The 13,160-nt window shown below is 49.2% G+C and overlaps 5 protein-coding genes across 5 annotated transcripts; 3 read left to right on the top strand and 2 right to left on the bottom strand.

The window, feature by feature from the left end:
• Nucleotides 1-709: 709 nt before the first annotated feature.
• Nucleotides 710-2,446, top strand: FTJAE_64 (uncharacterized protein; the record flags this gene model as incomplete). The annotated part of the gene is made up of 4 exons (XM_037353007.1): nucleotides 710-830; nucleotides 881-1,333; nucleotides 1,393-1,629; nucleotides 1,683-2,446. 4 exons carry the CDS (start codon nucleotides 710-712, stop codon nucleotides 2,444-2,446), a joined length of 1,575 nt encoding a protein of 524 aa, XP_037212854.1.
• A 1,571-nt stretch (nucleotides 2,447-4,017) lies between these two features.
• FTJAE_63 (uncharacterized protein) lies at nucleotides 4,018-4,993 on the bottom strand (the record flags this gene model as incomplete). Its single annotated transcript, XM_037352896.1, has 2 exons — nucleotides 4,018-4,355; nucleotides 4,408-4,993. 2 exons carry the CDS (start codon nucleotides 4,991-4,993, stop codon nucleotides 4,018-4,020), a joined length of 924 nt encoding a protein of 307 aa, XP_037212853.1.
• A 2,983-nt stretch (nucleotides 4,994-7,976) lies between these two features.
• Nucleotides 7,977-9,352, top strand: FTJAE_62 (macrophage erythroblast attacher; the record flags this gene model as incomplete). Its single annotated transcript, XM_037352786.1, has 3 exons — nucleotides 7,977-8,027; nucleotides 8,092-8,631; nucleotides 8,687-9,352. 3 exons carry the CDS (start codon nucleotides 7,977-7,979, stop codon nucleotides 9,350-9,352), a joined length of 1,257 nt encoding a protein of 418 aa, XP_037212852.1.
• Nucleotides 9,353-9,982: 630 nt separating this feature from the next.
• FTJAE_61 (ccr4-not transcription complex subunit 7) lies at nucleotides 9,983-11,496 on the bottom strand (the record flags this gene model as incomplete). The annotated part of the gene is made up of 2 exons (XM_037352677.1): nucleotides 9,983-11,005; nucleotides 11,065-11,496. The coding sequence occupies 2 exons, from the start codon at nucleotides 11,494-11,496 to the stop codon at nucleotides 9,983-9,985; spliced, it is 1,455 nt and encodes a 484-aa protein (XP_037212851.1).
• Nucleotides 11,497-12,362: 866 nt separating this feature from the next.
• FTJAE_60 (NADH-ubiquinone oxidoreductase B12 subunit) lies at nucleotides 12,363-12,809 on the top strand (the record flags this gene model as incomplete). Its single annotated transcript, XM_037352567.1, has 3 exons — nucleotides 12,363-12,376; nucleotides 12,469-12,576; nucleotides 12,641-12,809. 3 exons carry the CDS (start codon nucleotides 12,363-12,365, stop codon nucleotides 12,807-12,809), a joined length of 291 nt encoding a protein of 96 aa, XP_037212850.1.
• Between the last annotated feature and the right edge of the window lie 351 nt (nucleotides 12,810-13,160).

Raw genomic sequence — 13,160 nt, 5'->3', positions numbered from 1 at the left:
TGAGCCGCATCACACTGTTCCCAGGGATCCCACTCGCCCGAGAAAAACTTATACAAGTCGACAGGCGTATTAACACCATTGCTGGCCTATTCCTATCTTTGAAACACACTTTTCGAAGAATCCGATTTCTTTTTTGTCAAGCAGCATAATACCTTGCTGACTGTCTCAAGTCCGGCCCGAGTCGCACCCACTCAGGACTTGAGTCACTATATATCGACTGACCAACTGCAACATATCACGACATGTCCCAGTGCTACAAGCTGTGCTAGGCCCTTGATCTACATTGGGTTTGTCGTTATAAACCATCACTATCTGAAATTGGACGCCGGTGGCACAAACTTATAAGGAGCTTTGGCTTGCGCTTAGCCACTTGCCTTGCGGGTGTATTTGGTCATTCGTAGGCTATCGATAATTGAATCGGGCAAGTCGCACATATCAACAGTTACTAGAAACATGGTTAGAGATTGGACCAGGGAGTCGTTCTCCCGCCATGTTCATCATCCTTACCTGTCGGAGAGATTTGTCGGGGATGGAGTTGACGATAATCGATTTCCAGAGGCTCAAGATATGCATAGACGACAGCCTCCAATGGTAATAAGCTTCAAACTTACTTCTTGGAGTTCTCGCTGACACAAGGCTAAAGCAAATCGCCGATGCTCTTCGTCGAGACTGTGGGATAGCGGTCAGACACTATTTCTTGGCTGTAGTCATGGATGACGGGAGCCCTCAAACCTTCTCTGGTCCTAGTACCTCGGGACCTCGCAGTGGTTACGAGAAGCAGTTTTTTGATATGGAAAAATACATGAGGGCTATGGACCGCTTGGATTCTGGTTGGTCGATTTACGCCCAGTTAGGGATCAGAGGGCTAACGTGAAGTTAGGTGCCAGCCCAGTTGTTGATGATTTCGCATTCGATGGATACAAGCAATCTGTGGACTTTCCAAGGAATCGGATGATGGACCGCCGACGAATGTCTCAGTTTGACGACTGGGAAGCGCCTGCACGACAGGGCCGGAAAAGACCAAGAGCTCGCCAACACATCATTGATGAAGATGAAGCGCCCATGACCATATCAACGACAATCAGAAAGGGTATTCAGGTCGGAAACCCCAACGAGCTTTGGACATTCTATGAGCAACGTTTCAAAAACATGCAGCAAACGGCTTGTAAGCTCATAGCAAAAGCATGGGTCAAGGCCGTGGAGCCAAAGAAGCAGTCTACACATCCTTACACAGGAAGTGACGAGAAGGCACCCGACTGGTGGCCCAAGCCCTGGGGTCCAACAAAGGAGGACAAGGTGCGGCATAAGGAGCCAGACCATCTCTACAAACGAGGTATTATTCAGCATTTGATTAGGCAACCTCATATTCTCATCTAACAAACTTGAATGCAGAACGAGTTCATCTTCTCAATCACATCCTCAGAATGATCGTGGAGCCCAACAAGACCCAGCATCCCGACATTCAAAAGCTCAATCTCAACGTGAAGAAGCTGGAGGAGATTACGATCGAGGCTCTTTCAGGCTTTTTCGCAGACAAGGATAATCCAGCCAATGCGAAGAAGCGGCCGTTTCTTAATGAGATATTCAAAGTGGCCAAACAACAGGAACGTTACAAGGACGGGATGATTGGTAAGTCTCCAGTTGCGGAAGCCGGGTGGGTGGATTTCTAACCCTATCTGCAGATGGGACAACGGAGGTTTTTGTCATGGCAGACGACAAGATGCTTGATTCGTATGCATCCGGTAATGACGACGACGGGCCTGTTCCCAAGGAAGAGGATGACCAAGACGTGCCGCCAAATAAGCTAGCGGCAGTTCCTGGCCTGATGCCTTCGTCAAACAGCCACAGCTCAGGAGCTTCATTGCATGGCACACCCTTCCTCGGCGGAGAGTTACCTGTACGAGGCAACCAATACAACCACTCGATGATGCAGGACATGGCTCCAGACCAGCATGGCTTTGTTGAGAATAACGCCATGCCGGTGAACAGTCAACCTGCGGTCCATCCTAATAGCGGGAACCTCGGTATGGATATGGGTGTGCCTCCAGCTGCACATGACTCTGGACGTCGTTCATCCATCTTCAGCGCCTCAACAGAGTACGCAGGACAGAATGGCACACCGATCTACACCCAGCAATGGCAGCCAGGTTCTACGGCGCCAAATTCGACGTCAATGTATACCTTTACTCAACAGCCAGCCAACCCGCCAGCAACCGCTTTTGTCAGCCCCGGGGTTTCAATGAACCAGGCTCAGCCATATATGAATGCCTCATTCGATGGACTAACGAGGGGATATGACCCCAATCAGCCTACTATGTTCCGAACAGGAAGTGTGGCACAACCGTCACAAATCCATCCGACTCCGGGCTACGATTATATGTCTCAGGATAGTCGAGGGCTGCCCGGTGTCAAGGTGGATGATGTACCACGACATACGATGCATTAGACTGCGCCAGACTAGACGTCACCTCTTATGTACAGCCCGTGACACATTCTTGCTTTTCCCATAAGGTTATAGATTATGCATGACTTAGGGCCTGGTATGACAGCACAGGTCGATCAGAACAGATCATGCGATGGTTTGTTACAGCCTCGCTGTTTCTCGGTTCACAGTTTTCACCGAATACTGGTACCAGCATGGTTACGAATGCTCATTTTCATACGGCGGGCGGCTAATATTGCCACTTGATTCGATACCCCAAAGTATATCTATTAGGACTCGGGACGGCTTATTTGTTTTTTTTTGCGATTGACCACAGCGTCTTGTTTGGGATAAACTATATTGTGTGTGTCTGCATTTTCGGTATCAAGTTTTGTTTCCCGCGGGCATGTTGGTTCCTGATTGGCATTTTTATGGTGTGCATTCTCGCTCAACGTGGACATTGGCATGCTCCGGATTGTTAATTACTGCTGAGCTGTGGGTAGACGATGGTGGCTCATGGGTGTTGGGATAACAGCTACGAAATTCTTATGTTGACGACCAGAAACGCAATCACGATTAACGGCGGCGAACACTTTTACCAGCAGTGGTTCATTCATCATGTCCACATGCGGACGATATCTCGAGTCCAAGGAAATAGGGTTATGAAACAGGGGAATGCGAAATGAGAGCTTCTCATATCCATAAGCAAACATGGAATAGATATTGGGCGAAGGAATCTTACATATTCATACTTCAAGTTCCAGCTTGCAGCTTACTTACTTCGTGGATACATAGGATCTGTTAGGTCGGTTCCTGTTAATTTCAGCTCTGAGTGAAGAATGGCTGAACAAGGCAGTGAGGAGGTTCTGCTCATGAGAAACTGCTGCACATCTTGATGTAAGGAGAGTTGATGGAGGGCCAAGGGGGACCATTTCCCTATGTATTTCTCAGTTGAATAAGACCTGATCTAGCCTTCTAACGAAACAAGAGTAACAACTTGACCATTCCTTGCTCCCAAGCAGCAACATAATGAATAACAGTCATGGCCAAGCTTTGAGCGAAGGGCAGAATTTGTCACGGTCAAGTGCACCAGGTTATTTTCTAATACAGCACTCGTAAAAATCATGAAAAAGAGAATATGCATGAGCAGACATATTATATGAAGAAAAGTTCTATCAACTCGGTTCAACACTCAAGCTACTGTACCGTATCGCACCGTGAAGCAGATCCGTTACCTCAACCTTCTGCTGACCGGTGAGTGAATCCATCCACCAACGCCAAGCTACTTGAAACTGTCAAAACCAATGAATCAAATCAAATCAAATCAAATCGGAGACAACATAATCACGCCAGGAGTATACTCATATGCACCAAGAAGGAAACTCTTGATACTCTGCTCTCTCCTGGTTGTGGGAAATTGTCGCTCCAGAACCTCGCAATTAACCAACAAAAACAAAATAACATGCAAAAACACAACCGAGCTGAATGGCAAATATTCACCGAGGGAATATTCGCTAGACGGGATGAGCCAGGGGTATACGTTATGAAGAAGGTAAGTCCGAAGTCAGGGAGATTGCCAACGGTGTTTCGTGCTTCTAGCTCGATGCATTGGCAGTTGTGTTCTCCTCTTTGGGTTGTGGAGGCTCGAGGCCTGCATTCTGTGCCGTTCGCTTCCAAATCTCGAGCTCGCGGTACAGACGCTCACATTCCTGCTTGAGTTTGTCGTTGGAAGCGCTCAGCTCGGTTATAGCTTGCTCTGTAAGCAGCTTCTCGAGAGTCCACTTCTCAATGTTTTGTTGCTCGTTCTCTTTAAGCTGGGAAATGAAGCTGACCGCCCGTTGCAAAATGGAACCTTTGTTCTTCTCACAACCAGGGACGATCTTAGCGAGCTCGTTGATACCTTCATTGATGGTTTCCCGACGGCGACGCTCCACTGGTTTTGATTAGTATATTTGCAGACAATTTGACAGATGAGATATCCATACCTTCTTTGTGATTGTCCTTTCGCATCTTGTGCCACTCTTCTGATCCGACTGTTGGTTTGGGATTGGGGGCTGCGGGATTGTATCGTGGTGGCTGGTGCGGGACACCATTAGGTGGTGTATGTTGATGCTGAGGAGGGGCGACTTGAGGGGGCTCCATAATACTGTCAACTGTGGGTGTCACATCGGGGTTGAAAGTTGGATCATGGCCATGCTCAGGATCAGTGGCTGCCTGGGCTGCAAATTGCTCTTCTGTTGAGGGTGGAACATGCAGGGTTGGGTACATGCCCAAGGCAGCCTGTGCGGTGCTGGTAGCACTGGTAGGATCCGGAGCTTCGGGGTGATCGTGGTCTGCTTGGGCGGCCTGCTGCAGAGCGTTGAAGTCGGCGACGTTGACGCCATTGGCGTTGACGGCCTGGCTCTCCATGGCACTGTCGATGAAGGAGGCGGGGTCGGCAGACATGTGGGCAGCTGGGGCAGGGCGTTTATTCCTGGCGAGATCAGGACTGCCGGATTCGCGCTTCCGCTTCTGACCAGGGGAGCCGGTCAGGCTGGAGAGATCTGGCTGTTCGGCAAGAACTTCAGCCATGGTTCAGTCGTGAGAGAATTATCGAAAGAAGAAAAAAACAAGTGGTTTTTTTTTGATAGACGGTACAGGCTTGTTCGATCAAAAGCGCTCGCCAAGATTAAAGAGGCTGAGTGCAAAGCTTGATGATGTCGAGGCCACAGATGAGAGACGTTGACAATCAATCAAAGATCTGGATAGGGAAGGGCAGTTAGAATAAACTCGCTGCAGAATTAAGCTATGGGTAGATGAAGTGCGAGAGAGAGAGGAAGAGCAAGGGGATCCGGCCTCTAGTGACGGAGAAGAGGTTGAGCGAGCATCTGTTGGTTGAGTGACAGCGTCAACTGTAACACGTGCACATGATGCGCTAGTCTTGTCGTCGAAGAGGGCCTGAATCTTTGCATGAAGCATGGACAGAAGAGAAAGCATTGTAGGTTGTGGCTCGCTTGAGGAGTGAATGTGAGAGTCGCGATGACTGAACTGAGCGTGAGAGAAAGACATGATGCGATGCCCCTGTGCTGATTCAGTCACTCTTTTATGAGGGATGAAAACAGCGAGCAAAAGAAAGATGCTGGGACGCGCAGGCACAAGAGTATATTTATGCGATGCTCGTGATGGCAGTCGACGTACAGTTGTGACTGTGAACTATGGTGGTATGATTTGTGTTGATGATTCAAAGCAAGCAAACAGTGAAGATGCTGCCACTTGGCAAGATGCATGCATGCATGCATTCATTTCATTTCTGTTGCGTTGCGTTGCATCGTCAATCCTCATTCCATGAGCGCAAATGCTTTGCAAAAGCCCATTTCTGAGTGCAGAGGGTCGAGTTGCATTGTTGCGTCGTCGTGCAGATCATTAAATCAAATGTATCGTGAAGTGAATGAGATGCATGAAAGCGACATACCTCCCAGATCATGTGCTTCGAGGCGTGATCGTGCGAGATCACGAGTTTTCTCGTCTCACGTGTTTGCCTTGGTGGGATCTACCTCGTGATATCGCGCGAGTCCCAGTTGATAAGTCGAAACAACTTCGCGTCTGTATGTAAATGAATGGAACCAGGACCAATACGCAGCAAAGGAATTTTAATTTGGAAAAAAGGAGGAGGAATAAATCTTGGGTTTCTGATACGCGTTCGGGTCCAGATAAAGACGCGAGGATCTTTATGTTACTAAAGGGGAAGAACGAGTCCTCTCCCGGACGAAAATGGGCGCTTCTTTGGCTGGACACGCAGCAGCTGGGAACTTGACGCTGGGAGTGAGCGAGTCGGGTCACGCGGCGGAGGAAGAGGGTGAACACGTGCAAGTGGGTGAGGCTGGTAAGATAAATAAGTCGACGCGAGTGAGAGGGGGGGAAGATGATTGCCTGAGGCCGAAATAAGTGGCCGAGATGGGAGAGGGCGACCAATAGGATGGTCAGGTGGGCCACATAAGCTCTGAGATGGGGGGGAAACCTAACAGGCAGACAAGGAACCTGGAAAGGGCGAAGGCGTTATGAATCAATGTGGAAAGTGCTAAGGTAGGGAGCTACCTAGTTGTATCTATTGCACCTGAGTAACTGTAGGTATGATATGAGATGAGTTCATACCTAGATCCTACCTGCCTTGCCTAGGTATGTATTCTCGGTTGCTTGCCTACCTTACCTATAAATAGGATCAAACCTCTTGCTTTATACAAGGTAAAATAGGTAGTACCTTGCTTGTGAGGAAGATTAAGCCAAGAATAGTACCTTACCTTGCAGAGTATCCGTACATCTCAACACTAAGGTACCTAACATACAATCTACGATAATAAGCCTGATCTTCTCTTGTCTTAACTTGATTGTCCCTCTCATTGTCAGCTTGCAATAGCTCTCCAAATGCGGAGAATCATTACACAGCACAGGCCAATTAGGGAACCCTCAGGGATAACAAACAATACTACACAATTACACCACACCACTAGAACATGAGGAGCCGGCATGTAATCACCTGATCCCATCCCACGTACATCACTTGACGCCGAGAGGTGAAACAGGTTGCGTCCTAAGATATCTGCGACAGATGATCCAACCTGGACTCGTCTGACACAGGAGCTGGCTCTAACTTAGGGACCCTAGGACCTCAGCAGGTTCAGCTCAATGTGCAATAGTTATGCTGTGAATCAAAACCCAAACTGTGTCAACACATTTACATAGTATGTACTGAGAGTCGGGAGTCACCTCACTCACAGCAATACTGGTATTGGCTATTTGGTTCCAATAATACACTCACTCATTTGCCTTTGAGCAAGGATAGTTCAGGTTGCACAGAAGAGGCGCTCGAGTATTGGAGTCAAGTCTGCAGTGCATATCCAATACGATCCCCAGACCTCTCAACTGTGAGATATCAGGTTCGATACCGTGTTTCTCCACCATGATCTACTTGTATGTATCTGCTTCATGCAGCCAGCCGATCTTGTGTTGAACAGACCACTGATAGTTCGCGGCATAAAAGGCATCTTGTCATACCAGATGCAGGCTGATGGTGAATACACAAGGTGGAGGTTGATATGCCAGCCTTGTATGGAGCATTTCCTCCGATTATTGTGGTCTTTATGGAGCAACCGATAACATTTGAATGAGAACCTACCCATACTCAGGCAGGAACGCAAATATCTGCGTAGAGATATGGCTAAATTCTCTGTTAATTCTATCCTTGATGCTCTCTCTCTCTCTCTCCCTCTTCGCTTACAGTGGGAATCACTCCCAAGACGGGGCCCCACATGCCCATGTTCCGAAGGCGGGACGGGGAGTGGGGGGGCTGCATGATGCACCATTTGCACCTGAGGAAGTACGTACCTACTTGTAGCTTCCATTGGAGAACCCACCCGCCTCATGACACAACCCACTTCACTTTGACTTCACCTCGCGATAACGACTTATCAATCACAATCATCGGAGCTTAATAAGCCTTACGCCTTCTACGGGCCCTACATGCAATAGTTTACTATCTGAGTGATCGATCTGTCCATTGCACAAGCAAAGATTCATAATGGGCGATCACGAAAGTTCCCAGATCAAACATAACGAGCATCTGTTGCTTGTAAGTCCGACTCAACCAAGCTTCCCATCACCGCCTCTCCATCATAACTGATAGTTGACATCAGGACCAACCTTTGCTTCGCCTCCCCTCCGAACTCCTCCGAAAGAACTTCCGCACGGCCCATTTCACGATCGAGAAAGACACAACCGCCATAAAGACATTACTCAAAGATTCAGCCACCGCTGCCGTCTCCGGCCGCGCATCACAGCAAGATGTCCTTCGTAACCTCGACGCAATGGTGTCCCGCATGCGAGGCTTGAAGCGCAAACTCCAAGCGAGCGCCGCCGAGGAGGGTCGTCTGCATGCACAAACAGCTGCCCGCATCTCACATCTCGACGAACTATACAAGATGGATACAGTGGAGGATGTTAAATACGAGCAATGGAGTAGGAAGAGGCTCGATCGCCTTTTAGCAGACTACCTGCTTCGTCATGGTTACAATGATACTGCAAAGGAGTTGGCCGAGCAGCGTGGTATTTCCGATCTCGTTGATATCGACACCTTCGTTGCTGCAAGCCGTATCAGGGATTCTCTTCTGAACCAGAGCGTGGCTGAGGCTTTGGCTTGGTGCAACGATAACAAGAAGGAGTTAAGGAAGATGGAGGTACGTTGCCTATTCCGAAAAGTCTCCTCGATATCCAGGTTCTAATTATTTGCAGAGTAAGCTCGAGTTCATGCTTCGCTTCCAGCAATATATTGAGCTGGTCCGCTCGCAATCCTCGGCCAAACTCACTGAAGCCATTGCTCACGCAAAGAAACATCTCATTCCTTACCGGGCCACATTTCCCCGCGAAGTACAGCAGGTCTGTGGCCTGCTTGCATTTCCTCCTGGTGGTGCATCCGCTGCCGCACCCTATGGAGATTTGTATAAGCCCTCCCGCTGGGCTGACCTTGCCGACCTCTTCACAACAACCCACAATCAACTCCTTGCTCTTCCTGCGGTCCCGCTCCTTCACGTCGCACTTTCTTCTGGTCTATCAGCCCTCAAAACACCTGCATGCCACACGGACCCAATGCACTCATCAGATAGCCCATCTGTCCAAAGCACATCGGATATCGCAGCAGCAGCCTCGAGTCTGGGCCACGGCGTTTGTCCCATTTGTTCCACTGAACTCAACGAGCTTGCCCGGAATGTACCGTACGCTCACCACACTCAGAGCCATGTAGAGCACGATCTCATGCTATTGCCTAATGGTAGCGTCTATGGGAGGGATCGGCTTGAAATACAGGCGAGGAAGAATAATCTGCCTTCCGATCAGGTTAAGGACCTCCGGACAGGCGATATCTTCCCAGCTGAGTCATTGAAGAAGGTTTATATCACATAAACAGCTCGTCGCTGGGGACCCACGATACGTAAAAGATCTTTCCGGCTCGAGATTGGCGTTTACTACATGAACAGGTGTTCCGGTTCTCTTCATATTGTACAATACAAAGTCACTGCGAGCCAGGGGCTTAGACATAGCGCTGCCATCCATTTTTGACCGGCATCATGCCATAGCACAACTTAAATTGGACAAAATAAACAACTTTGTGAAGCTCAAATTCAAAGGTGCCAACTCCTAAGGTAGTTAACCATACAATACAGTATACAACAGCGGCGCCGACACCAACTGGCACGTATGATCCCCGCCCAACCGCCCATCCCGGCCCTTTTTTCCCCCATTGGATTCCTGAAACTTCCGAAAGTCATTATATCAAAATCGTAAACCTAGGCAGAATGCATTGAAGCGGGAAGCAAAGAGCATGATAGCAAAGAGGTATGCTATCTCACTGGACAAACCCATTTCATGTAGAGAAGCCGATAACTATGCTTTTGGCATAATGAACGTTCATAACGAAAGAGGAATAGGTTGATGGTAAAGAGTAAAATGCAAGGCATAGAAAACATTAATACTATCGGCATAGTCCATAGCCCTCACCAGTGGGCTAACTAACAGCCCTTGGGAATGAGGCTCTTACCGGTTTCCGCCGAAAGCGAAGTTACCAAACACACCTCCTCCTCCACCAGGAGTCATAGGCCCAGTGTTGATGATGCCGTTCTGCCCTTGTGGTCCTGGGGTGGTGGCTAACGCAGCATTTGTCGTGTTAGGAGTGCTAGGTCCGTTGCCATTTGTTTGCCCATCGTTTCCGCTTTGCTGGTTCATCATCGACATGACAAGGCTCGCATTTGAGTCAGGGAAACCCAGGCCCCAGACCTTGCCAACATGCTCATCGGGGATATCACCGGCAAATATCTTATCGCGCATAGAGAAGAAGACCTTTCCGGTGAGTAACGAGTCAGAGCCTGCTTGGTGGGCAGAGCCAACACGCTTAATCTTGAGGGTTTCGGCAATGTTCTCAAGTCCTGATTTATGTTCAAACTTTTGCAGGATCTCAGTACTACTGGGATCGCTGGGTGTAAGAAGGCCGGAGTTGTGTAACCTGATGGCGTGCTTCATGAGGTGCTTCACATCGTACGTCGTGGGGAAATAGAGCTTCATCTTGTGGTCAAAGTCGACTTCGTCGTTGGGCAATGGTAAGCAGATAAGCAGCTTTGTCAGGTAGCCGAAATCGTAACCGCCATGGAATGATATCCACTTGACGTTGTCGAAGCAGACAAGACCTGAAGGGATCAGAAGGGAGGCAAACTCGTGAGGATCAATACCATCACGTTCGAGAGCATTGAAGTCGATCCCGGCTTGCTGAAGTGACTCGATCGATTTCTCGTTGTACATGTCGTCCTTTAATGAGAACTTAAAGTTAAATTGCCACGAACAAGGGAAAGGAGCATTAGTCGCTGCCCTTTGAGCGGCTGTGCCAAGCTTCAGATCGCTCGTGGGCCGTGGAGGGGGGGTCTCGCCGTCTTCGTTAAAGAAGGTGAGCCCTATTTGTATGACCCTCAGCATATCGACGTTGGTTCGTAGGCATTGATAGTGATAATCGCTCTTCCCTCTGAATCCTCCCATGGGCCTTGAAACGACACCTGGAAATTCGGTATCCTTTTCACACCCATAAATTAGCACATCTTCAAAAACGATGCTCGTTCCTCGAGCCTTACCATCGCAATGTAAGGATACTTGTCCACCAAGTCTCGCAATACTGCCATTTCTTCGTGCAAATTGTGCTTCCATACTTCCCGTATCCTGCCCTTGTTGGGATGTGCCCTGATCCCTGGGTGTTCCATCAACATGTTCTGGTGAACCTGCCCGTGCTGTGGTTGTTGTAGACCGGCTGTAGGGCCATGGAAACCCATTCTTGCGCTTTGACTACCAAACCCCGTATCCGCGAACCCCTGGCCATTGAGGCCGGCTGTCGTAAAAGCATTGCTATTGGCAGCAGAGAAGGGTCCCAGTTGTGTGTTGGCGTTCAGGTACTGGTTCCCGCCTAAATGTCCACCCTGTTGTTGGGCATGGGAGGGGAAGCCACCCTGGTGGTATGGTGCTGCCACAGCAGGCCCCCCGCCAAAACCCCTAAGCTGCGGTGGCGGCATGTGGTTCTTTCCAGGGAAGTGTTTGTTTCTGTTGAAGGGCTGTCTGGTACCAGTGCGTCGGCAGCGTTGGTGGAGGGGTTGCCAATGTCTGGCTCCTGAATGCAAATGCGATGAGTGCGGATGGTGATCGGCGGTAGTCCTCTGTGCTTGGTTTGATTGTGTGCCAGAACCTGAAGGTTCTGAATTCGAGATAGAACTCTCAGTCGCTGGATCGACCAAGGATGGCTTCTAACGGCCGAATGGTTTCTAACGCGACGATTTGAAGTGATACGTGTTACCTCGACTACCACGACCGTTGGTCATTGAGACAACGTGAGAGTATTGCCAAGATTACAAAGTATTTGCCTGATCTTTTCGAGTGGCTGCGATAGCGATAGATGTCGTCCAATGCTGTCGGTGGTATATGTGATTTCGTTTCGAATGGTGGAGAGGAGTGATGATAGAGATAAAGATATGCGCCGACTGGGTTCCTCGTCGAAGGTGATAGAAAGCTTCGCTAGTTACTCGGGGTCGGCCTCTTCCTTTCTGAGATTGTATAACAGGCGTCGAATGTCCCTTGGAAGGCGTAAAGTCTGAATAAGTCAATCGATGGCATAGAATACGTCCTCTAAACTCTGGAGGGCAGAGGTGAGGAGGGCGGGTGAATCAATTGGTCCGTGCGTCATATCGGAGGAACCAGTCAACTTTGATCCGATCCGTGCTTTACTGTAAGTACGTTCCAGCCCACTTCAGTTTAACCTACCTAACCTATACCTCAGTGACGGGGGGGAACATCAATCACTAAGGTCGAATTGACTCGCTCTCCATTCGCGCATTTCATTTGTCGTCAGATCCAACCACCACCAGAATCTCTCCTTCAGCCCACGATGCTTGCCACGAGGTACGGCGCACACTCACACAGCTGCTGTTATCTCAATTGGCGCTACCAATTGCTGAGAATGAACTCGGTTTGCTAATATATTCGCCATGTAGAGTGCTACGAGCCGCCGCCGGCGGTCCCAAGCCCAACATCACCGGCTTCAACATGCGGGCGTTCCAAGCATCAACCGGCCAGCCTCGATACGATCCCTGGGAGCGAAAGTCCGTACTCCCTTGCTGCCACGCCTGAACAAAATAGAGCCAATGTACTGACCCTCCTCTGCAGCGAGGCCTGGCGATACCAGGGTCCCTATAGCCGCTGGAACCGTCTCAAGGGCGGTTTCCCCGGTCTCGGTATCGCGACAGTCGCTTTCGCCGCATACTGCGGATACGAATACTTCTTCCTCGAGGACGAGCACCACCACGGCGAGGCGCATGGAGAAGAGCACCACTAGAGTGCATGGATACGACGGTTGAGGGAGCGGATTCAGCTGGAATGTAACTATCCGGAGGTGAGAAGTTTTGTACATATACCTCCCACGGCGAGGACGGTGTTTGATCAGATTATGGAACCATCAATCAAAAGAATATCAAAACAAGAAGCGGAAGGACTGAGCTTTATGACTTTATCATGATCTTTTTTTGCTGTGGTATTGGAATCAACTGGAAAGCCAATACATCAAAGGGGTCAAGAACCTTTTCACTGGATAGGCAACATGCCTTGTTAGCGACACATGTTTTCCAGGTCTTTCTTTTTTTTGCCAAAGTGCAATGATTATCAGTGTGGATGGTATGAAGACCACTGG

Source organism: Fusarium tjaetaba, assembly GCF_013396195.1.
Source record: "Fusarium tjaetaba strain NRRL 66243 chromosome Unknown NRRL66243_c0000002, whole genome shotgun sequence".
In the NCBI taxonomy this organism is placed as follows: Eukaryota; Fungi; Ascomycota; class Sordariomycetes; order Hypocreales; family Nectriaceae; genus Fusarium; species Fusarium tjaetaba.
Note: the sequence above shows the minus strand (reverse complement) of the source record. Positions and strands in the feature narration are given on the sequence as shown.